Here is a 26,428-nt window from a genome sequence, read left to right on the forward strand (position 1 = left end):
CATTCACTCCATTCCACTGACTCCATTCCACTGACTCCATTCCACTGACTCCATTCCACTGACTCCATTCCATTCACTCCATTCCACTGACTCCATTCCACTGACTCCATTCCATTCACTCTATTCCATTCACTCCATTCCACTGACTCCATTCCATTCACTTCATTCCACTGACTCCATTCCACTGACTCCATTCCACTGACTCCATTACACTGACTCCATTCCATTCACTCCATTCCACTGACTCCATTCCATTCACTCCATTCCACTGACTCCATTCCATTCACTCAATTCCACTGACTCCATTCCACTGACTCCATTCCATTCACTTCATTCCACTGACTCCATTCCACTGACTCCATTCCATTCACTCCATTCCATTCACTCCATTCCATTCACTCCATTCCATTCACTTCATTCCATTCACTCCATTCCACTGACTCCATTCCATTCACTCAATTCCACTGACTCCATTCCACTGACTCCATTCCATTCACTTCATTCCACTGACTCCATTACACTGACTCCATTCCACTGACTCCATTCCACTGACTCCATTACACTGACTCCATTCCATTCACTCCATTCCATTCACTTCATTCCATTCACTCCATTCCACTGACTCCATTCCACTGACTCCATTCCATTCACTTCATTCCATTCACTCCATTCCACTGACTCCATTCCATTCACTCAATTCCACTGACTCCATTCCACTGACTCCATTCCATTCACTTCATTCCACTGACTCCATTCCACTGACTCCATTCCACTGACTCCATTCCACTGACTCCATTCCATTCACTTCATTCCATTCACTTCATTCCATTCACTCCATTCCATTCACTCCATTCCACTGACTCCATTCCACTGACTCCATTCCATTCACTTCATTCCATTCACTCCATTCCATTCACTCCATTCCACTGACTCCATTCCATTCACTCCATTCCATTCCATTCACTTCATTCCATTCACTCCATTCCACTGAATCCATTCCAGCCATTATTATGAGCCGTCCTCCCCTCAGCAGCCTCCATTTGGATAAATACAAACAAACACACTAACACATCGAACAAACAGTCATCTGATGCATTGCACTATAGTGTTTCTAGCACATGGTAATTTTCAACACCCGTCCCCTTGGGTTCTAATTGACACAAAAGAAAATAAATAAATACATAATCAATGAAAAATCACATAAAATCACAGATCAGTACATTATCAGTACATTATCACAATTATATGCACAAAAACAAATCTCATACATACTGTATGTATCCCTAATATTTACACCATGGAGGTACACGGGTCTTAATTGATCTGTTGATTGCACGCAGCAGATCATACGTGATTGTACTGTTGGAGCTATAGCAACCAGTTTTTGGTGTTTCTTCTGAATGTATTAAAATGTTTCAGCAGTTTATGTTCTTCTGATAAAGTGTTCCATGCATGTGCTCCTCTGTACGAGAAGGAGGACTGTCCTATAGAGGTTTTTCATAGAGGGACCATGCAGTTTCCCCTGGTGCCCCATGAAATGTGGATTTAGTGTTATTGATGACCACACATTGTCCACGGTTTTCCAAGATGTAAACCAAACCAGCTGATGGCTTTGTCTGATAAATTCAACTTGTGGAGTTTGGAGAGCAGTACCCTGTGATTCACTATGTCAAAAGTCTTTTTCAGGTCAAGGACGACTGCCCCAACCACATTTCCCTCATCCAGTGATTTCTTGATATTCTGCAGTAGGACACAGCTTGCTGTTTCAGTGGAGTATTTTGGTCTGAATCCAAATTGTTCCTGGTGCAAGTACTGATGCTTATCCAGATATGACATGAGCTGTTCTGCTAGGACTTTCTCCAACACTTTACATAAGACAGGCTCGAATACATCTGTTTGACACACCTCTCTGAATTCAAAACAGTCAGCTTTATTGACATCTCTGAGTTCAAAACAGTCAGCTTTATTGACATCTCTGAGTTTAAAACAGTCAGCTTTATTGACATCTCTGAGTTTAAAACAGTCAGCTTTATTCACACCTCTCTGAGTTCAAAACAATTAGCTTTCTTGACATCTCTGAGTTCAAAACAGTCTGCTTTATTGACATCTGAGTTCAAAACAGTCAGCTTTATTGACATCTCTGAGTTCAAAACATTCATCTTTATTCACACCTCTCTGAGTTCAAAACAGTCAGCTTTATTCACACCTCTCTGAGTTCAAAACAGTCAGCTTTATTCACACCTCTCTGAGTTCAAAACAGTCAGCTTTATTCACACCTCTCTGAGTTCAAAACAGTCAGCTTTATTCACACCTCTCTGAGTTCAAAACAGTCAGCTTTATTCACACCTCTCTGAGTTCAAAACAGTCAGCTTTATTCACACCTCTCTGAGTTCAAAAGTCAGCTTTATTCACACCTCTCTGAATTCAAAACAGTCAGCTTTATTCACACCTCTCTGAGTTCAAAACAGTCAGCTTTATTCACACCTCTCTGAATTCAAAACAGTCAGCTTTATTGACATCTCTGAGTTTAAAACAGTCAACTTTATTCACACCTCTCTGAGTTCAAAACAGTCAGCTTTATTCACACCTCTCTGAATTCAAAACAGTCAGCTTTATTGACATCTCTGAGTTCAAAACAGTCAGCTTTATTCACACCTCTCTGAGTTCAAAACAGTCAGCTTTATTCACACCTCTCTGAGTTCAAAACAGTCAGCTTTATTCACACCTCTCTGAGTTCAAAACAGTCAGCTTTTATCACATCATTGCTGGTGGTATTTGTTTTTGTAAAACGAAAAGGCACTGCACTGTCACAATATTTATGATGAACAGTCCAATAAAATCCTACAACAACTACAACATGAAGCATTATTTATAAGACAATGCAATTGAAGTCAGCTACACCCCTTACTGTTCAAAACAATTCTGTTTTGTTGGAAACACAGTCAGATGCGCCAAAATACATAGCCTATTTGGAAACTCTAGAGTTTGGAACTGCCCTAGGCAATGATTAACTTGCACACAGCTGACCTAAACTATTTGTGAAATCCAGTTTACTTTATTCGGCAGTAAGCATTTGTCAGAGTCGCATGGGTTATCTATTTTGTAGGGAAATGCGTGAACCAAAATGTTTGTTTTTTGTTCTATTGATTTGGTGTCTCGGCACAGTACACGGTAAGAGCTTTTGTTACGTGGCATCATTCACTTCTCATTTTACAAAATGTTTATTTAATTTGTTGGCAATTTTGATTAAAATAACCAAGTGGACCTTATGCTCCCACGTTGTCTATGGGCTATTACAGATGGACTCCATGGTCGTGAGCCTCACATTTCATACACTTCTAAGTGGTTGGCATCTTTACTGCCATTCCATTACATGTGATCATTACATGGTAAAGGCCTTTCATTGGTGAGGATGACTTTTCAGGGTCGATCACAAGCATTGGAATTGTTAAAGGGATGTTTCATTCAAAATGCAACTGAACATAAGCTTTTCTCGCACCTTGGCTGTGGTCGAATCCCCAAGACAGATTTTGGATATGTGTTTTGCTTACTTGGGTATTTGATAGTCATGTTGTGTTTGGTCACTATCACCATAGGGCACAGTTCATTCTGAAATGATGTCTGAAACACCTTACAAACACTGAAATACAATTCACAATACAAAAGTGTCCCTTTCTGAAGAACTTCGTCTGCATCAGGTTTTTGAAAAGTCAAAAGTGTTCTCATACACTTTTGGATTGTGATGTATTTATGCATCAGAACGCCACAATTCAAAATGTAATAAAGTAATCTGGTTGTTATCAGCTTTACTGTTCCTTTGATAATTAGGCCAAGGTTGCTCCATTTCAGCTCAAGATTCCCAACGAAGCTGCCTAAAACCCAAACTGGATCGAGGTTATTTTGACCTGGATGAAGAAACGTACCCGCATGGCACTAAACTTTACTATGCCTGCGATAAAGGCTGGAAACCTGTGGTTGAGGGGTGGTGGGGGATGGTTAAGTGTGAGAACAGAAAATGGTCCCACATACCTCAGTGCATAGGTAAGTGATTTGAGCATTCTTTTAAAAAAATGTATCATGAATGAATTGTTAGAACATTGGTGTTTGAGATCATGGGAAGACTTTGAGGGTTCCTGCTGCCCTCATAGAGTATAGTGTGTACTGCTCACTGTTAATACCTGCATGTTGTACTGGGAAGTCACCAACAATCTTGTATTGCTTGTTAACACGTTTTCTGTTCAGGTGAAGATGGAAAGACTGTTGATGACTTTGTTTAAGCTTTCTTTTCATAATGTGTAGGGAACTCCTTGTACAACAGCCTAATTGCACTAGGTCACTAGTACTATCAGGAACTCTCCTAAAAGAGACTCTCCCAACTACATCACATGCTATCACAATACATCTCCAAACCCTGCCCCAAGTCCCCAGTCTCCCTCTGGCAGCCCTGATTTAGTGTATATGGCCTTCTGGGGCCGCCCTTAGGCTTCAGCTTTGTAAACACGAAATCCTGAGACTTTGGGTCAAGCACCGGGGTAAAACCTGACAGTGGAAAAGGTCTATACAGCTCTTTTTGGCACACGGCACAGATAGTAGACTAGTCCATCTACTTTGTCTACCTTAAGATAAATACAGACATGCTGTTTGGTTCAAACCTCACTCTAGCTTTTCTCCCTCAGTTGATTCAATAAGATGTTTATAGTTGATGTTTTTGTTTTTCAGATGAGAACAACTGCATTCCTCCAGATAACCCTAATGCTAAAGAGAAACCTCTTAATGTGAATGGATGGTATCCCAATGGAAAAACTGTTTGGTTTGATTGTGATTTAACACATGAAATTAAGGGCTCTCCCTCAGCTAAGTGTGAGAATGGGAGTTGGAGAGAATTACCACTTTGTGTAGGTGAGTGTGTTCTCAGAGTTGTCTCTGTATCAAACCCTTGTTTTGCTCCACTATGTGGACATAATGAGGACTTTTTCATTACATTTAATGAAATATTACATTCTGTATTTTTTCACCTCTTTCACCACAGAGGGTGGCATTTCGTCATGTATTCTCCTTCATTTTGTTAAACATTCCAGTGATTGTCAGTGGAAGCAGCATGTGTCAGTGTCACGCATGAGAAAGATGCTGTACATAGCAACATGTATTAGTGTCTGTGTTTCCACTGTCTTGGTTCTTTACAGAAAAATACGACTTGTGTCGAAAACCTCCTCCTGTTGTGACCAATGCAGTTATCATTCATAAATATCAGGACAAGTTCCCAGAAGGCTTTAAGTTAAATTATACATGTCAGGATTCATATACTTTGGAAGGAACTGACTCTACTGTTTGCCAATCTGGAGGATGGACCAAAGGTCCCACATGCAGTAAGTGAAGTCCTGGCGTCAGAGCCATCATTCTATAGTGTGACTCCTGTTTCCTTGGTTGTTTCATCTTCTGAACCCTTCTGAATAAATCATTGATATTTGTTCCCTTCCTCCCTCTCAATAGTTGAAACTCCATCCCCCACAGAGTGGCCCAGCACAGGTAAAAGTGACCAGTCATTTTGTATCTTAGGCAAGAACAGCTTTGTTTACCCCAATGGCAATAAACTGGCAATAGCAATATTGAACAATGTAACTGGCCAAACGAGCTAAACAAACCTGCAGGTTTCTTGTTTGGTGAGTGACATTTCTATAAGATGTTTTACATTGCACAAATTGTGCCCCCTGATATTCCTAAAACATCCCAGACTGATAAATCTATGAACATTGGGTCATTGACATCAGTTGAGGCCAAAACTGTGTAGTTTGTAGTAACAGCCTTCAAGCTAATGTTATTAACCATGTTATATTAATGTTATTAATCATGTTATATTAATGTTATTAATCATGTTATAGTAATGTTATTAATCATGTTATATTAATGTTATGAATCATGTTATATTAATGTTATGAATCATGTTATATTAATGTTATGAATCATGTTATATTAATGTTATGAATCATGTTATATTATTGTTATTAATCATGTTATATTAATGTTATTAATCATGTTATATTCATGTTATTAATCATGTTATATTAATGTTATTAATCATGTTATATTAATGTTATTAATCATGTTATATTAATGTTATTAATCATGTCATGTGTGGAACAGGTGATGGAGGCAGCAGCACTTCGAGTGACAGAGGGAATGGTGGCACGTCTAGTGGAGGGGACCGCAGCACGTCTAGTGGAGGGGACCGCAGCACGTCTAGTGGAGGGGACCGCAGCACGTCTAGTGGAGGGGACCGCAGCACGTCTAGTGGAGGGGACCGCAGCACGTCTAGTGGAGGGGACCGCAGCAGGTCTAGTGGAGGGGACCGCAGCAGGTCTAGTGGAGGGGACCGCAGCACGTCTAGTGGAGGGGACCGCAGCACGTCTAGTGGAGGGGACCGCAGCACGTCTAGTGGAGGGGACCGCAGCACGTCTAGTGGAGGGGACCGCAGCACGTCTAGTGGTAATCTCATCCAAATGAGAAATTCCATAAAAAATATCCTATTCCTTCCTCAGTTTAGTTCAGCCAGTCATAAATATTGTAACAAACCTGGCATTGATTAGACCGATTGCAGGTACCATAATGCCACAATATTCTGCTATAACTAATTCTTAGCAGGTTAATTAATTAAATACATAGTGTGAATTTACAATGTTATTTGTAAGAGACCCTTAGGTCTCTATTCAATCTGGATCGCTGAAACGTTACAGGTTTTTGGTCATTTTTTTTGTTGGTATTTTATTAGGATCCCCATTAGCTGTTGCAAAAGCAGCAGCTACTCTTCCTGGGTTCACACAAAACATGAAACATAATACAGAATGACATAATGCAGAACATCAATAGACAACAACGGCTCAAAGACAGAACTACATACGTTATTTTGAAAGGCACATGTAGCCTACATATCAATATATACACACACACACACACACACTATCTAGGTCAAATAGGCATTGTGCCACGAGGTGTTGCTTTACCTGTTTTTAGAAACCAGGTTTTCAGTTTATTTTAGCTATATGAGAAGGAAGGAAGTACCATGCAATAAGGGCTCTATATAATACTGTACATTTTCTTGAATTTGTTCTGGACCTTGGGACTGTGAAAAGACCCCTGGTGGCATGTCTGGTGGGACAAGTGTGTGTGTCAGAGCTGTGTGTAAGTTGACTATGCAAACAATTTGGGATTTTCAACACCTTAATGTTTCTTATATAAAGAAGAAATGATGCAGTCAGTCTTTCCTCAACTCTCAGCCAATAGAGACTGGCATGTATAGTATTGATATCAGCCCTCTGATTACAATGAAGAGCAAAACGTGCCGATCTGTTCTGGGCCAGCTGCAGCTTAACTAGGTTGCGCGTTACAAATGTAAAGCTAATTTCCGATTGAGTCGACATATGCAGAGTTCACCGTGAATGCAGTCTCCGCTAAAGCAGGAACATTGCCTTTAAATTTCATCAGGCTGTAACGCTGCATTTCCACGATACAGATTGATCCGAGCCCTAAGTTTCATGGCGTTTATCACTCAAAAAACTAATGCAGGAAAAGTAAAAATGCTGTAGAATCAATATATTTATTATGTCTTGTGGTTTCCAGTGTCTAATGCCACATTTCATACCAGGTTCATTTTTACAGATATCTGCTGTAACTGTCTCCAACAGGTGATGAGGCCTCACCCAATGTCAGACCCTCTGCCAGACCACAACCTAGTGGCCCATTTTTACCTGGTAATTCAAACTTTCTGTTTTCCACTTTTCAGCATTAGACTTAATATTATCATCTTATTTAGTGAGCCAAACAGAAGCTAGTCCAGGAATGCTTACTTAAATCTTCCAAGTGTGATGCTTTATAATTTGTAACAAGCCTTTATAATGTCTTATAACAAGACTTTAACCCTCTCAGTCCTGAGACCCAAACAAAAACTGGCTTTTCATGTATCTGACTTGTATGTATCTGCTTGTCCAGCCCTTATATTTAGCCTCACAATGAAGTGTTTTCCCATTTTCTTTTTAGGACAACCATCGCTAGAACACAAAACTATTTGACATAAACAGTTGCATTCATGAGTTTTATTAACAAATGTCAATAATAAAAATAAGGTGCGCATAGGAAAACCTGATAAAAATGAATTTATTTGAACGCTGTAGTACAGAAAATGTTTGCTCATTAGAAAATGAGTGACAACAACTATGTCAGCTTATTACAGTATTATAGACACTATGTCCTGGGATTTTCTATGATATTCTATGTAGAAGAACCCCTTACCTTCTAATGACTCTTGTGTAGCTTGTGAGGTCATAAAGGAAAACATGTTACACGTGCGTGTTCGTAGACAGCTTTTAATAGTTTGTAGCTCAAACTATTCTGACTCTACAGACGTTTTTGTAAAAAAGGCCCCTTTGGGATCCGCCCTTGTCTCACAGACACCACTCTAGCTACGCCCTCGTTAATCACACAGGTTGGTACCAACGGCGGCAGAAGAAATAGACTAATCCAATGGTCCAACCCAGAAGTCTGTAGCTCAAATACACTTTGTTTAAAAAGGGGTTAGAAATCCTAAATCACACTGGCAGCGTAACGGTGGGACTGTTATGTCTCTATATGCAATTTCTGGCTGAGATTTAGTCCAGATCATTATGACATGATTACAAGAGACATACAGGGGTTGTATATGCTAATTACACATCTCATAATGCATTATAGCTGCATCATAATGAATTATACATGGATGCTTAGAGTACATTTTTACCACAATTCCTTTCACCTGGAAGTGGCCTGGTTTATGACCTGAAATGTCTCAGAACAATATGAGCATTATTCTTGTAATCCTGAAGTGCTGTATTTGTTGTTCAGTTGATAGCTGTGGAGAGAAGCCAACAGTTGATAATGGGGATTTTATCAGTGACTCTGACAGAAATCGAATGGCACTGACCTTCAAATGCATTAACTATTATAAACTTGTGGGCCCAGAGCAAGTGATGTGTCATAGTGATAAAACGTGGTCAAAGCTACCCATTTGTAAAGGTAAGTAAATTAATCACTTGCTAAAATTACCAAGATACCATCACACACCTAATTGTCTTGTCTAATAATATATCAACCTTCGTTAACACTCTTATATCCACTCTTTATATTACAGCTCCCTGTACCATTGACAAAAGGACATTTTACCTGCTGGATCTTAAAAAGATATGTTTGTGAAGGAAGGAGAGAGTCAGACATTTCTCTGTAAAGAAACTGATTATTGGAAAAAACCTTTTGTTGCTGATGTTCGATGTCTGAATGGAGATGTGACCACTGGCAGTTGTACATGTATGTATGATGTACTACTCACAACAATAACAAACAGAATATACAGTACTTAATTAACACAATGTTTTCATTTGTTTATTATTTAGTTTAGTTTATTATATTTAATGTGTACTGTAAATGAGTCACTCTAAAATATATTATCACAAACTCAATGTATAAACCTTCATTTACACTTTTATATTGATTATCTTTTTACAAAGTGGGCTGCAAACTGGACGCACGGCGTTATTATTGGTTGGATCTTACACAGGATATGTTTCTAAAGGATGAACGTCAGACATTGAACTGTAAACAAAAGGATTACTGGGGTCGTCCTCTTGTTGCAAATGTTCAATGTCAGAATGGATATTTAACTTCGAACAGTTGTAAGTCTAATGCAACAGTAGGAAAGAGAATATAATCAACTGAAACACATTCTACACAGGTTTTTGTCAAGTGTGAAAACATACTGTCTTCAAGTTACAATAGTTGTACATGTCAGTTACTGAATATGCTACTGTAAGCCTCATAACATTCTAAATATGAACTACAATGTCATCCCATTTAGGTTACCAGCTAAACTAATATTTGGTAAGTGTTTATGGATCTCTGCACAGGTATTAAACTCAAGAAAACTTCAATGGGAGTTTTCTCAGTGTCAGATAAACATTAATAGAATCAAGAAATGGTAAGGCCAGTCCCATAAATACTGCCATTAGTTGTAGTTTGTAGTGAGCCTCTATTCTCTTCTGTAACTTCAACAAGGATGTGTATTTTCTTCACAGGCCTGATGAATCAATGCAACAAACCCAAAGCTGCAGCAAATCCCCTGGAAGACAGGACTTCCCACGTTGGCCACCAATCAAGATCATAATATGTTTGATTAAGTTGCTTTTACATTTGGTTCATGATATGGAATATGCCTCATAACACAGGGGGTTAGAAGGAGAGCAGAGAGGAATGGAGGTCCACCATCTTAGGATAGGAGGCTGTCTGAGAAGATTCAGACAGTCATTCTGAATGATTCAAAAGTAATGAAAAATACATGTTGAATATAATAATGGGAAGGTAAACAATTGATGAAATAGTTCATCAGCAAAACATTTGATATTGATCCTCTATTCATTTAAAGCAGAAAACTACTGATTGTCAATGAAAGTCGAATCAATACCCCACACATACAATACCCCACACATACAATGATCTATAATATCCCGAGCAGTGAGTTTCAAACAGATTCAACTACAAAGACCAGGGAGGTTTACCAAGGTCACATAATAAGTTGCATGGACTGACTCTGTCTGCAATAATTGTGTTTTACAATACTTTTGAATGACTTCCTCATCTCTGTACTCCACACATACAATTATCTGGAAGATCCCTCAGTTGAGCAGTGAATTTCAAACACAGATTCAACCACAAAGACCAGGAAGGTTTTCCAGTGCCTCACAAAGAAGGGCACCTATTGGTAGATGGGTAAAAAAAGCAGACATTGAATATCCCATTGAGCATGATGAAGTTATTAATTACACTTTGGATGGTGTATCAATACACCCAGTCTCTACAAAGATACAGGCATCCTTCCTAACTCAGTTGCCAGAGAGGAAGGAAACCAGTTAAAACAGTTACAGAGTTTAATGGCTGTGAATTTAGAAAGTTGAGGATGGATTAACAACATTGTAGTTACTCCACAATACTAACCTAATTGACAGAGTAAAAAGAAGGAATCCTGTACAGAATACAAATATTCCAAAACATGCATCCTGTTTGCAACAAGGCACTAAAGTAATACTGCAAAAATATGACAAAGCAATTCACTTTTTGTCCTGAATACAAAGTGTTATGTTTGGGGCAAATCCAATTAAAACATTGAAGAACTTTGAAAAGAATAATGGGCAAATGTTACACAATCCAGGTCTGTAATGCCATTAGAGACTTACCCAGAAAGACTCACAGCTGTAATCGCTGCAAAAGGTGATTCTAACGTGTATTGACTCAGGGGGGTGAATACTTATCTTATTTTTCCTAAATGTTTTACAATTGTTCGAATTTTTCTTCCGCTTTGACATTACAAAGTATTTTGTGTAGATCGTTGACAAAAAAAAGACCATTAAATCAATTTGAATCAAAATGTGGAAAAAGTCAAGGGGTGTGAATACTTTCTGAAGGCACTGTATTATTACATTATTATTTTGTTGATTTGGATCAGTGGAGGCTGCTGAGGGGAGGACTGCTCATAATAATGGCCAGGAATGGACTGAATTTATTTAGTTTATTTATCTGTTATTTTACCAGGTAAGTTGACTGAGAACACGATCTCATTTGCAGCAACGACCTGGGGAATAGTTACAGGGGAGAAGAGGCGGATGAATGAGCCAATTGGAAACTGAATAGAATTGTATCCTAAACATGTGTTTGATGCCATTCCATTCACTCCATTCCACTGACTCCATTCCATTCACTCCATTCCACTGACTCCATTCCACTGACTCCATTCCATTCACTCCATTCCATTCACTCCATTCCATTCACTCCATTCCATTCACTCCATTCCATTCACTTCATTCCATTCACTCCATTCCACTGACTCCATTCCATTCACTCAATTCCACTGACTCCATTCCACTGACTCCATTCCATTCACTTCATTCCACTGACTCCATTACACTGACTCCATTCCACTGACTCCATTCCACTGACTCCATTACACTGACTCCATTCCATTCACTCCATTCCATTCACTTCATTCCATTCACTCCATTCCACTGACTCCATTCCACTGACTCCATTCCATTCACTTCATTCCATTCACTCCATTCCACTGACTCCATTCCATTCACTCAATTCCACTGACTCCATTCCACTGACTCCATTCCATTCACTTCATTCCACTGACTCCATTCCACTGACTCCATTCCACTGACTCCATTCCATTCACTTCATTCCATTCACTTCATTCCATTCACTCCATTCCATTCACTCCATTCCACTGACTCCATTCCACTGACTCCATTCCATTCACTTCATTCCATTCACTCCATTCCATTCACTCCATTCCACTGACTCCATTCCATTCACTCCATTCCATTCCATTCACTTCATTCCATTCACTCCATTCCACTGAATCCATTCCAGCCATTATTATGAGCCGTCCTCCCCTCAGCAGCCTCCATTTGGATAAATACAAACAAACACACTAACACATCGAACAAACAGTCATCTGATGCATTGCACTATAGTGTTTCTAGCACATGGTAATTTTCAACACCCGTCCCCTTGGGTTCTAATTGACACAAAAGAAAATAAATAAATACATAATCAATGAAAAATCACATAAAATCACAGATCAGTACATTATCAGTACATTATCACAATTATATGCACAAAAACAAATCTCATACATACTGTATGTATCCCTAATATTTACACCATGGAGGTACACGGGTCTTAATTGATCTGTTGATTGCACGCAGCAGATCATACGTGATTGTACTGTTGGAGCTATAGCAACCAGTTTTTGGTGTTTCTTCTGAATGTATTAAAATGTTTCAGCAGTTTATGTTCTTCTGATAAAGTGTTCCATGCATGTGCTCCTCTGTACGAGAAGGAGGACTGTCCTATAGAGGTTTTTCATAGAGGGACCATGCAGTTTCCCCTGGTGCCCCATGAAATGTGGATTTAGTGTTATTGATGACCACACATTGTCCACGGTTTTCCAAGATGTAAACCAAACCAGCTGATGGCTTTGTCTGATAAATTCAACTTGTGGAGTTTGGAGAGCAGTACCCTGTGATTCACTATGTCAAAAGTCTTTTTCAGGTCAAGGACGACTGCCCCAACCACATTTCCCTCATCCAGTGATTTCTTGATATTCTGCAGTAGGACACAGCTTGCTGTTTCAGTGGAGTATTTTGGTCTGAATCCAAATTGTTCCTGGTGCAAGTACTGATGCTTATCCAGATATGACATGAGCTGTTCTGCTAGGACTTTCTCCAACACTTTACATAAGACAGGCTCGAATACATCTGTTTGACACACCTCTCTGAATTCAAAACAGTCAGCTTTATTGACATCTCTGAGTTTAAAACAGTCAGCTTTATTGACATCTCTGAGTTTAAAACAGTCAGCTTTATTCACACCTCTCTGAGTTCAAAACAATTAGCTTTCTTGACATCTCTGAGTTCAAAACAGTCTGCTTTATTGACATCTGAGTTCAAAACAGTCAGCTTTATTGACATCTCTGAGTTCAAAACAGTCAGCTTTATTCACACCTCTCTGAGTTCAAAACAGTCAGCTTTATTCACACCTCTCTGAGTTCAAAACAGTCAGCTTTATTCACACCTCTCTGAGTTCAAAACAGTCAGCTTTATTCACACCTCTCTGAGTTCAAAACAGTAAGCTTTATTCACACCTCTCTGAGTTCAAAACAGTCAGCTTTATTCACACCTCTCTGAGTTCAAAAGTCAGCTTTATTCACACCTCTCTGAATTCAAAACAGTCAGCTTTATTCACACCTCTCTGAATTCAAAACAGTCAGCTTTATTGACATCTCTGAGTTTAAAACAGTCAACTTTATTCACACCTCTCTGAGTTCAAAACAGTCAGCTTTATTCACACCTCTCTGAGTTCAAAACAGTCAGCTTTATTCACACCTCTCTGAATTCAAAACAGTCAGCTTTATTGACATCTCTGAGTTTAAAACAGTCAACTTTATTCACACCTCTCTGAGTTCAAAACAGTCAGCTTTATTCACACCTCTCTGAATTCAAAACAGTCAGCTTTATTGACATCTCTGAGTTTAAAACAGTCAACTTTATTCACACCTCTCTGAGTTCAAAACAGTCAGCTTTATTCACACCTCTCTGAGTTCAAAACAGTCAGCTTTTATCACATCATTGCTGGTGGTATTTGTTTTTGTAAAACGAAAAGGCACTGCACTGTCACAATATTTATGATGAACAGTCCAATAAAATCCTACAACAACTACAACATGAAGCATTATTTATAAGACAATGCAATTGAAGTCAGCTACACCCCTTACTGTTCAAAACAATTCTGTTTTGTTGGAAACACAGTCAGATGCGCCAAAATACATAGCCTATTTGGAAACTCTAGAGTTTGGAACTGCCCTAGGCAATGATTAACTTGCACACAGCTGACCTAAACTATTTGTGAAATCCAGTTTACTTTATTCGGCAGTAAGCATTTGTCAGAGTCGCATGGGTTATCTATTTTGTAGGGAAATGCGTGAACCAAAATGTTTGTTTTTTGTTCTATTGATTTGGTGTCTCGGCACAGTACACGGTAAGAGCTTTTGTTACGTGGCATCATTCACTTCTCATTTTACAAAATGTTTATTTAATTTGTTGGCAATTTTGATTAAAATAACCAAGTGGACCTTATGCTCCCACGTTGTCTATGGGCTATTACAGATGGACTCCATGGTCGTGAGCCTCACATTTCATACACTTCTAAGTGGTTGGCATCTTTACTGCCATTCCATTACATGTGATCATTACATGGTAAAGGCCTTTCATTGGTGAGGATGACTTTTCAGGGTCGATCACAAGCATTGGAATTGTTAAAGGGATGTTTCATTCAAAATGCAACTGAACATAAGCTTTTCTCGCACCTTGGCTGTGGTCGAATCCCCAAGACAGATTTTGGATATGTGTTTTGCTTACTTGGGTATTTGATAGTCATGTTGTGTTTGGTCACTATCACCATAGGGCACAGTTCATTCTGAAATGATGTCTGAAACACCTTACAAACACTGAAATACAATTCACAATACAAAAGTGTCCCTTTCTGAAGAACTCGTCTGCATCAGGTTTTTGAAAAGTCAAAAGTGTTCTCATACACTTTTGGATTGTGATGTATTTATGCATCAGAACGCCACAATTCAAAATGTAATAAAGTAATCTGGTTGTTATCAGCTTTACTGTTCCTTTGATAATTAGGCCAAGGTTGCTCCATTTCAGCTCAAGATTCCCAACGAAGCTGCCTAAAACCCAAACTGGATCGAGGTTATTTTGACCTGGATGAAGAAACGTACCCGCATGGCACTAAACTTTACTATGCCTGCGATAAAGGCTGGAAACCTGTGGTTGAGGGGTGGTGGGGGATGGTTAAGTGTGAGAACAGAAAATGGTCCCACATACCTCAGTGCATAGGTAAGTGATTTGAGCATTCTTTTAAAAAAATGTATCATGAATGAATTGTTAGAACATTGGTGTTTGAGATCATGGGAAGACTTTGAGGGTTCCTGCTGCCCTCATAGAGTATAGTGTGTACTGCTCACTGTTAATACCTGCATGTTGTACTGGGAAGTCACCAACAATCTTGTATTGCTTGTTAACACGTTTTCTGTTCAGGTGAAGATGGAAAGACTGTTGATGACTTTGTTTAAGCTTTCTTTTCATAATGTGTAGGGAACTCCTTGTACAACAGCCTAATTGCACTAGGTCACTAGTACTATCAGGAACTCTCCTAAAAGAGACTCTCCCAACTACATCACATGCTATCACAATACATCTCCAAACCCTGCCCCAAGTCCCCAGTCTCCCTCTGGCAGCCCTGATTTAGTGTATATGGCCTTCTGGGGCCGCCCTTAGGCTTCAGCTTTGTAAACACGAAATCCTGAGACTTTGGGTCAAGCACCGGGGTAAAACCTGACAGTGGAAAAGGTCTATACAGCTCTTTTTGGCACACGGCACAGATAGTAGACTAGTCCATCTACTTTGTCTACCTTAAGATAAATACAGACATGCTGTTTGGTTCAAACCTCACTCTAGCTTTTCTCCCTCAGTTGATTCAATAAGATGTTTATAGTTGATGTTTTTGTTTTTCAGATGAGAACAACTGCATTCCTCCAGATAACCCTAATGCTAAAGAGAAACCTCTTAATGTGAATGGATGGTATCCCAATGGAAAAACTGTTTGGTTTGATTGTGATTTAACACATGAAATTAAGGGCTCTCCCTCAGCTAAGTGTGAGAATGGGAGTTGGAGAGAATTACCACTTTGTGTAGGTGAGTGTGTTCTCAGAGTTGTCTCTGTATCAAACCCTTGTTTTGCTCCACTATGTGGACATAATGAGGACTTTTTCATTACATTTAATGAAATATTACATTCTGTATTTTTTCACCTCTTTCACCACAGAGGGTGGCATTTCGTCATGTATTCTCCTTCATTTTGTTAAACATTCCAGTGATTGTCAGTGGAAGCAGCATGTGTCAGTGTCACGCATGAGAAAGATGCTGTACATAGCAACATGTATTAGTGTCTGTGTTTCCACTGTCTTGGTTCTTTACAGAAAAATACGACTTGTGTCGAAAACCTCCTCCTGTTGTGACCAATGCAGTTATCATTCATAAATATCAGGACAAGTTCCCAGAAGGCTTTAAGTTAAATTATACATGTCAGGATTCATATACTTTGGAAGGAACTGACTCTACTGTTTGCCAATCTGGAGGATGGACCAAAGGTCCCACATGCAGTAAGTGAAGTCCTGGCGTCAGAGCCATCATTCTATAGTGTGACTCCTGTTTCCTTGGTTGTTTCATCTTCTGAACCCTTCTGAATAAATCATTGATATTTGTTCCCTTCCTCCCTCTCAATAGTTGAAACTCCATCCCCCACAGAGTGGCCCAGCACAGGTAAAAGTGACCAGTCATTTTGTATCTTAGGCAAGAACAGCTTTGTTTACCCCAATGGCAATAAACTGGCAATAGCAATATTGAACAATGTAACTGGCCAAACGAGCTAAACAAACCTGCAGGTTTCTTGTTTGGTGAGTGACATTTCTATAAGATGTTTTACATTGCACAAATTGTGCCCCCTGATATTCCTAAAACATCCCAGACTGATAAATCTATGAACATTGGGTCATTGACATCAGTTGAGGCCAAAACTGTGTAGTTTGTAGTAACAGCCTTCAAGCTAATGTTATTAACCATGTTATATTAATGTTATTAATCATGTTATATTAATGTTATTAATCATGTTATAGTAATGTTATGAATCATGTTATATTAATGTTATGAATCATGTTATATTAATGTTATGAATCATGTTATATTAATGTTATGAATCATGTTATATTAATGTTATGAATCATGTTATATTATTGTTATTAATCATGTTATATTCATGTTATTAATCATGTTATATTCATGTTATTAATCATGTTATATTAATGTTATTAATCATGTTATATTAATGTTATTAATCATGTTATATTAATGTTATTAATCATGTCATGTGTGGAACAGGTGATGGAGGCAGCAGCACTTCGAGTGACAGAGGGAATGGTGGCACGTCTAGTGGAGGGGACCGCAGCACGTCTAGTGGAGGGGACCGCAGCACGTCTAGTGGAGGGGACCGCAGCACGTCTAGTGGAGGGGACCGCAGCAGGTCTAGTGGAGGGGACCGCAGCAGGTCTAGTGGAGGGGACCGCAGCAGGTCTAGTGGAGGGGACCGCAGCACGTCTAGTGGAGGGGACCGCAGCACGTCTAGTGGAGGGGACCGCAGCACGTCTAGTGGAGGGGACCGCAGCACGTCTAGTGGAGGGGACCGCAGCACGTCTAGTGGTAATCTCATCCAAATGAGAAATTCCATAAAAAAATATCCTATTCCTTCCTCAGTTTAGTTCAGCCAGTCATAAATATTGTAACAAACCTGGCATTGATTAGACCGATTGCAGGTACCATAATGCCACAATATTCTGCTATAACTAATTCTTAGCAGGTTAATTAATTAAATACATAGTGTGAATTTACAATGTTATTTGTAAGAGACCCTTAGGTCTCTATTCAATCTGGATCGCTGAAACGTTACAGGTTTTTGGTCATTTTTTTTGTTGGTATTTTATTAGGATCCCCATTAGCTGTTGCAAAAGCAGCAGCTACTCTTCCTGGGTTCACACAAAACATGAAACATAATACAGAATGACATAATGCAGAACATCAATAGACAACAACGGCTCAAAGACAGAACTACATACGTTATTTTGAAAGGCACATGTAGCCTACATATCAATATATACACACACACACACACACACTATCTAGGTCAAATAGGCATTGTGCCACGAGGTGTTGCTTTACCTGTTTTTAGAAACCAGGTTTTCAGTTTATTTTAGCTATATGAGAAGGAAGGAAGTACCATGCAATAAGGGCTCTATATAATACTGTACATTTTCTTGAATTTGTTCTGGACCTTGGGACTGTGAAAAGACCCCTGGTGGCATGTCTGGTGGGACAAGTGTGTGTGTCAGAGCTGTGTGTAAGTTGACTATGCAAACAATTTGGGATTTTCAACACCTTAATGTTTCTTATATAAAGAAGAAATGATGCAGTCAGTCTTTCCTCAACTCTCAGCCAATAGAGACTGGCATGTATAGTATTGATATCAGCCCTCTGATTACAATGAAGAGCAAAACGTGCCGATCTGTTCTGGGCCAGCTGCAGCTTAACTAGGTTGCGCGTTACAAATGTAAAGCTAATTTCCGATTGAGTCGACATATGCAGAGTTCACCGTGAATGCAGTCTCCGCTAAAGCAGGAACATTGCCTTTAAATTTCATCAGGCTGTAACGCTGCATTTCCACGATACAGATTGATCCGAGCCCTAAGTTTCATGGCGTTTATCACTCAAAAAACTAATGCAGGAAAAGTAAAAATGCTGTAGAATCAATATATTTATTATGTCTTGTGGTTTCCAGTGTCTAATGCCACATTTCATACCAGGTTCATTTTTACAGATATCTGCTGTAACTGTCTCCAACAGGTGATGAGGCCTCACCCAATGTCAGACCCTCTGCCAGACCACAACCTAGTGGCCCATTTTTACCTGGTAATTCAAACTTTCTGTTTTCCACTTTTCAGCATTAGACTTAATATTATCATCTTATTTAGTGAACCAAACAGAAGCTAGTCCAGGAATGCTTACTTAAATCTTCCAAGTGTGATGCTTTATAATTTGTAACAAGCCTTTATAATGTCTTATAACAAGACTTTAACCCTCTCAGTCCTGAGACCCAAACAAAAACTGGCTTTTCATGTATCTGACTTGTATGTATCTGCTTGTCCAGCCCTTATATTTAGCCTCACAATGAAGTGTTTTCCCATTTTCTTTTTAGGACAACCATCGCTAGAACACAAAACTATTTGACATAAACAGTTGCATTCATGAGTTTTATTAACAAATGTCAATAATAAAAATAAGGTGCGCATAGGAAAACCTGATAAAAATGAATTTATTTGAACGCTGTAGTACAGAAAATGTTTGCTCATTAGAAAATGAGTGACAACAACTATGTCAGCTTATTACAGTATTATAGACACTATGTCCTGGGATTTTCTATGATATTCTATGTAGAAGAACCCCTTACCTTCTAATGACTCTTGTGTAGCTTGTGAGGTCATAAAGGAAAACATGTTACACGTGCGTGTTCGTAGACAGCTTTTAATAGTTTGTAGCTCAAACTATTCTGACTCTACAGACGTTTTTGTAAAAAAGGCCCCTTTGGGATCCGCCCTTGTCTCACAGACACCACTCTAGCTACGCCCTCGTTAATCACACAGGTTGGTACCAACGGCGGCAGAAGAAATAGACTAATCCAATGGTCCAACCCAGAAGTCTGTAGCTCAAATACACTTTGTTTAAAAGGGGTTAGAAATCCTAAATCACACTGGCAGCGTAACGGTGGGACTGTTATGTCTCTATATGCAATTTCTGGCTGAGATTTAGTCCAGATCATTATGACATGATTACAAGAGACATACAGGGGTTGTATATGCTAATTACACATCTCATAATGCATTATAGCTGCATCATAATGAATTATACATGGATGCTTAGAGTACATTTTTACCACAATTCCTTTCACCTGGAAGTGGCCTGGTTTATGACCTGAAATGTCTCAGAACAATATGAGCATTATTCTTGTAATCCTGAAGTGCTGTATTTGTTGTTCAGTTGATAGCTGTGGAGAGAAGCCAACAGTTGATAATGGGGATTTTATCAGTGACTCTGACAGAAATCGAATGGCACTGACCTTCAAATGCATTAACTATTATAAACTTGTGGGCCCAGAGCAAGTGATGTGTCATAGTGATAAAACGTGGTCAAAGCTACCCATTTGTAAAGGTAAGTAAATTAATCACTTGCTAAAATTACCAAGATACCATCACACACCTAATTGTCTTGTCTAATAATATATCAACCTTCGTTAACACTCTTATATCCACTCTTTATATTACAGCTCCCTGTACCGTTGACAAAAGGACATTTTACCTGCTGGATCTTAAAAAGATATGTTTGTGAAGGAAGGAGAGAGTCAGACATTTCTCTGTAAAGAAACTGATTATTGGAAAAAACCTTTTGTTGCTGATGTTCGATGTCTGAATGGAGATGTGACCACTGGCAGTTGTACATGTATGTATGATGTACTACTCACAACAATAACAAACAGAATATACAGTACTTAATTAACACAATGTTTTCATTTGTTTATTATTTAGTTTAGTTTATTATATTTAATGTGTACTGTAAATGAGTCACTCTAAAATATATTATCACAAACTCAATGTATAAACCTTCATTTACACTTTTATATTCATTATCTTTTTACAAAGTGGGCTGCAAACTGGACGCACGGCGTTATTATTGGTTGGATCTTACACAGGATATGTTTCTAAAGGATGAACGTCAGACATTGAACTGTAAACAAAAGGATTACTGGGGTCGTCCTCTTGTTGCAAATGTTCAATGTCAGAATGGATATTTAACTTCGAACAGTTGTAAGTCTAATGCAACAGTAGGAAAGAGAATATAATCAACTGAAACACATTCTACACAGGTTTTTGTCAAGTGTGAAAACATACTGTCTTCAAGTTACAATAGTTGTACATGTCAGTTACTGAATATGCTACTGTAAGCCTCATAACATTCTAAATATGAACTACAATGTCATCCCATTTAGGTTACCAGCTAAACTAATATTTGGTAAGTGTTTATGGATCTCTGCACAGGTATTAAACTCAAGAAAACTTCAATGGGAGTTTTCTCAGTGTCAGATAAACATTAATAGAATCAAGAAATGGTAAGGCCAGTCCCATAAATACTGCCATTAGTTGTAGTTTGTAGTGAGCCTCTATTCTCTTCTGTAACTTCAACAAGGATGTGTATTTTCTTCACAGGCCTGATGAATCAATGCAACAAACCCAAAGCTGCAGCAAATCCCCTGGAAGACAGGACTTCCCACGTTGGCCACCAATCAAGATCATAATATGTTTGATTAAGTTGCTTTTACATTTGGTTCATGATATGGAATATGCCTCATAACACAGGGGGTTAGAAGGAGAGCAGAGAGGAATGGAGGTCCACCATCTTAGGATAGGAGGCTGTCTGAGAAGATTCAGACAGTCATTCTGAATGATTCAAAAGTAATGAAAAATACATGTTGAATATAATAATGGGAAGGTAAACAATTGATGAAATAGTTCATCAGCAAAACATTTGATATTGATCCTCTATTCATTTAAAGCAGAAAACTACTGATTGTCAATGAAAGTCGAATCAATAGAATGTGCAGTATACAATGAAGATGGATGAATGTAGAAAATGTCATGGCTTGGATCTATATAAAAGAGATATAATTAGACATTTGTGTGTGCTTTTATATGCGTATACTGGTTTTACACCAAATCAATTCACTAACAAATGTATCAAACACAACAGTTAACACTAACCAACAGCTAACTATCCAGAAGCATATTCAGAAGAACAAAAGACAGAAATGACTGTTGAACATATTTTAATAGTTTGAATTGTAATGATGAAGACAATCTGACAATATGGCCTCCATACAAGAAGGTTGACGCTACTGCTACTCTCTGTTTATCATATATACACAGTCACTTTAACCATACCTACATGTACATAATACCTCAATTAGCCCCAATAACCGGTGCATGTGTATAGCCTCGCTACTGTCATAGCCTCGCTACTGTCATAGCCTCGCTACTGTATATAGCCTCGCTACTGTATATAGCCTCGCTACTGTATATAGCCTCGCTACTGTATATAGCCTCGCTACTGTCATAGCCTCACTACTGTCATAGCCTCACTACTGTCTATAGCCTCACTACTGTCTATAGCCTCACTACTGTATATAGCCTCACTACTGTCATATCCTCACTACTGTCTATAGCCTCGCTACTGTCTATAGCCTCGCTACTGTCATAGCCTCACTACTGTCTATAGCCTCACTACTGTCTATAGCCTCACTACTGTCTATAGCCTCACTACTGTATATAGCCTCACTACTGTCATATCCTCACTACTGTCATAGCCTCACTACTGTCATATCCTCACTACTGTCATATCCTCACTACTGTCATATCCTCGCTACTGTCATAGACTCGCTACTGTCATAGACTCGCTACTGTCATAGTCTCGCTACTGTAAGAGCCTCGCTACTGTAAGAGCCTCGCTACTGTAAGAGCCTCGCTACTGTATATAGCCTCGCTACTGTCATAGCCAAAATACTGTCATAGACTCGCTACTGTCATAGCCTCGCTACTGTCATAGTCTCGCTACTGTATATAGACTCGCTAATGTCATAGCCTCGCTACTGTATATAGCCTCGCTACTGTCATAGTCTCGCTACTGAATATACATAGTCTCGTTACTGTCATAGCATCACTACTGTCATAGCCTCGCTACTGTATATAGCCTCGCTATTGTCATAGCCTCGCTACTGTCATAGCCTAGCTACTGTATATAGCATCACTACTGTCATAGCCTCACTGCTGTCATAGCCTCGCTACTGTATATAGCCTCGCTATTGTCATAGCCTCGCTACTTTCATAGCCTCGCTACTGTGTATAGCCTCGGTACTGTCAAAGCCTCGCTACTGTCATAGCCTCGCTACTGTCATAGCCTCGCTACTGTATATAGCCTAGCTACTGTCATAGTCTTGCTACTGTATATAGCCTCGCTACTGTCATAGCCTCGCTACTGTCATAGTCTCGCTACTGTATATAGACTCGCTACTGTCATAGCCTCGCTACTGTCATAGCCTCGCTACTGTCATAGCCTCGCTACTGTCATAGCCTCGCTACTGTATATTGCCTCGCTACTGTATATAGCTTCGCTACTGTTTATAGCCTCGCTACTGTTTATAGCCTCGCTACTGTCATAGCCTCGCTACTGTACATAGCCTCGCTACTGTACATAGCCTCGCTACTGTACATAGCCTCGCTACTGTATATAGCCTCGCTACTGTATAATGCCTCGATACTGTCATAGCCTCGCTACTGTATATAGGCTCGCTACTGTATATAGGCTCGCTACTGTCATAATCTCGCTACTGTCAGTCTCGCTCTGTATATAGACTCGCTAATGTCATAGCCTCGCTACTGTATATAGCCTCGCTACTGTCATAGTCTCGCTACTGAATATACATAGTCTCGTTACTGTCATAGCATCACTACTGTCATAGCCTCACTGCTGTCATAGCCTCGCTACTGTATATAGCCTCGCTATTGTCATAGCCTCGCTACTGTCATAGCCTAGCTACTGTATATAGCATCACTACTGTCATAGCCTCACTGCTGTCATAGCCTCGCTACTGTATATAGCCTCGCTACTTTCATAGCCTTGCTACTTTCATAGCCTTGCTACTGTGTATAGCCTCGGTACTGTCAAAGCCTCGCTACTGTCATAGCCTCGCTACTGTATATAGCCTAGCTACTGTATATAGCCTAGCTACTGTCATAGTCTTGCTACTGTATATAGTCTCGCTACTGTCATAGTCTCGCTACTGTCATAGTCTCGCTACTGTCATAGCCTCGCTACTGTCATAGCCTCGCTACTGTCATAGCCTCGCTACTGTATATTGCCTCGCTACTGTATATAGCTTCGCTACTGTCATAATCTCGCTACTGTCATAGCCTCGCTACTGTCATAGCCTCGCTACTGTCATAGTCTCGCTACTGTATATAGCCTCGCTACTGTATAATGCCTCGATACTGTCATAGCCTCGCTACTGTATATAGGCTCGCTACTGTCATAGCCTCGCTACTGTCATAATCTCGCTACTGTCAGTCTCGCTCTGTATATAGCCTCGCTACTGTCATAGCCTCGCTACTGTCATAGTCTCGCTACTGTCATAGTCTCGCTACTGTCATAGTCTCTCTACTGTCATAGTCTCGCTACTGTCATAGTCTCGCTACTGTATATAGCCTCGCTACTGTATATAGCCTCGATACTGTCTATAGCCCCGCTACTGTATATAGGCTCGCTACTGTCATAGCCTCGCTACTGTCATAGCCTCGCTACTGTATATTGCCTCGCTACTGTATATAGCTTCGCTACTGTCATAATCTCGCTACTGTTTATAGCCTCGCTACTGTCATAGCCTCGCTACTGTCATAGCCTCGCTACTGTCATAGTCTCGCTACTGTATATAGCCTCGCTACTGTATAATGCCTCGATACTGTCATAGCCTCGCTACTGTATATAGGCTCGCTACTGTCATAGCCTCGCTACTGTCATAATCTCGCTACTGTCATAATCTCGCTACTGTCAGTCTCGCTCTGTATATAGCCTCGCTACTGTCATAGCCTCGCTACTGTCATAGTCTCGCTACTGTCATAGTCTCGCTACTGTCATAGTCTCTCTACTGTCATATCTCGCTACTGTCATAGTCTCGCTACTGTATATAGCCTCGATACTGTATAAAGCCTCGATACTGTCTATAGCCCCGCTACTGTATATAGGCTCGCTACTGTCATAGCCTCACAACTGTCATAGTCTCGCTACTGTCAGTCTCGCTCTGTATATAGCCTCGCCACTGTCATAGCCTCACTACTGTATATAGCCTCGCTACTGTCATAGCCTCGCTACTGTATATAGCCTCGCTACTGTATATAGCCTCGCTACTGTATATAGCCTCGCTACTGTCATAGCCTCGCTACTGTCATAGCCTCGCTACTGTCATAGCCTCGCTACTGTCATAGCCTCACTACTGTCATAGCCTCACTACTGTCATAGCCTCACTACTGTCATTGCCTCACTACTGTCATTGCCTCACTACTGTCATTGCCTCACTACTGTCATTGCCTCACTACTGTCATTGCCTCACTACTGTCATTGCCTCACTACTGTCATAGCCTCACTACTGTCATTGCCTCACTACTGTCATAGCCTCACTACTGTCATAGCCTCACTACTGTCATAGCCTCACTACTGTCATAGCCTCACTACTGTCATAGTCTCACTACTGTCTTAGCCTCACTACTGTCATTGTCTCACTACTGTCATAGCCTCACTACTGTCATAGCCTCACTACTGTCATAGTCTCACTACTGTCATAGCCTCACTACTGTCATAGCCTCACTACTGTCATTGTCTCACTACTGTCATTGTCTCACTACTGTCATAGCCTCGCTGCTGTATTCAGCCTCGCTACAGTTATTTTTCTGTGTCTTTTTACTGTTGTTTTTATTTCTTTAGATATCCATTTTTCACCTAATACCTATTTTTTATTTTAAAATTGCGCTGTTCATTAGAGCCTGTAAGTAAGCATTTCACTGTAAGAACTACACCTGTTCTATTCAGCGCACGTGACAAATAAACTTTGATTTGATTTGACACAGACATGTCATATTTGGCAATTTGCACCATATCAATTCAAAGCATCAGCATATTTTTGGTTTACACTTTTGGTCAAAAGCCAACAATCATGCTAGTCAAGTCTCAGACTTTCCGTGGTTGAATTGGACAACAAGGTGTTAAGAAATTGGTGCAGTTCATAAAGAAACTGCAAATATTTGTTTGACCCTTGGCATGTGTCTGCTAAACAAACATTATTTTGTCTATGTATCCCTTAACATCTGCCTCTTGACTTCAATAGATCTCAAAGCCGTCTGGAATTTTCAGTTTTTCTCAATTGATTTGGCGCATTGAAGGGAACACAGGTCCATGCTCTTAAAACAGTTCATCCAGACATCGAAACATACTTCTAATTTTGCTGAATGGCCCGTAGTCATTGCAAAATCCAACATTTCATTTTCAATATATCTCTTTAAATCAAATTTCTCCATCAAAAC

General features: G+C 39.7%; 1 protein-coding gene across 2 annotated transcripts in view; it reads left to right on the top strand.

Moving 5' to 3' along the window:
• The window catches only part of LOC106598656 (complement factor H), a 34,447-nt gene extending 12,472 nt beyond the window's left edge, over positions 1-21,975 (top strand). The window contains exons 12-27 of one of the 2 annotated variants that reach the window (XM_045714501.1): positions 3,850-4,041; positions 4,720-4,899; positions 5,184-5,366; positions 5,491-5,526; positions 6,142-6,483; positions 15,291-15,482; positions 16,161-16,340; positions 16,625-16,807; positions 16,932-16,967; positions 17,583-17,900; positions 19,098-19,163; positions 20,289-20,459; positions 20,575-20,747; positions 20,948-21,112; positions 21,295-21,317; positions 21,512-21,975. In XM_045714501.1, the coding sequence (XP_045570457.1) occupies positions 3,850-4,041; positions 4,720-4,899; positions 5,184-5,366; positions 5,491-5,526; positions 6,142-6,483; positions 15,291-15,482; positions 16,161-16,340; positions 16,625-16,807; positions 16,932-16,967; positions 17,583-17,900; positions 19,098-19,163; positions 20,289-20,459; positions 20,575-20,636 (2,141 nt within the window). In that variant the 3' untranslated portion in view covers positions 20,637-20,747; positions 20,948-21,112; positions 21,295-21,317; positions 21,512-21,975. The remainder of the gene's footprint in view (positions 1-3,849; positions 4,042-4,719; positions 4,900-5,183; positions 5,367-5,490; positions 5,527-6,141; positions 6,484-15,290; positions 15,483-16,160; positions 16,341-16,624; positions 16,808-16,931; positions 16,968-17,582; positions 17,901-19,097; positions 19,164-20,288; positions 20,460-20,574; positions 20,748-20,947; positions 21,113-21,294; positions 21,318-21,511) is intronic. The other variant, XM_045714502.1, reaches the window with a different exon arrangement.
• Positions 21,976-26,428: the final 4,453 nt, after the last annotated feature.

The sequence above is a fragment of the Salmo salar genome, chromosome ssa03 (assembly GCF_905237065.1).
Source record: "Salmo salar chromosome ssa03, Ssal_v3.1, whole genome shotgun sequence".
NCBI lineage: Eukaryota > Metazoa > Chordata > Actinopteri > Salmoniformes > Salmonidae > Salmo > Salmo salar.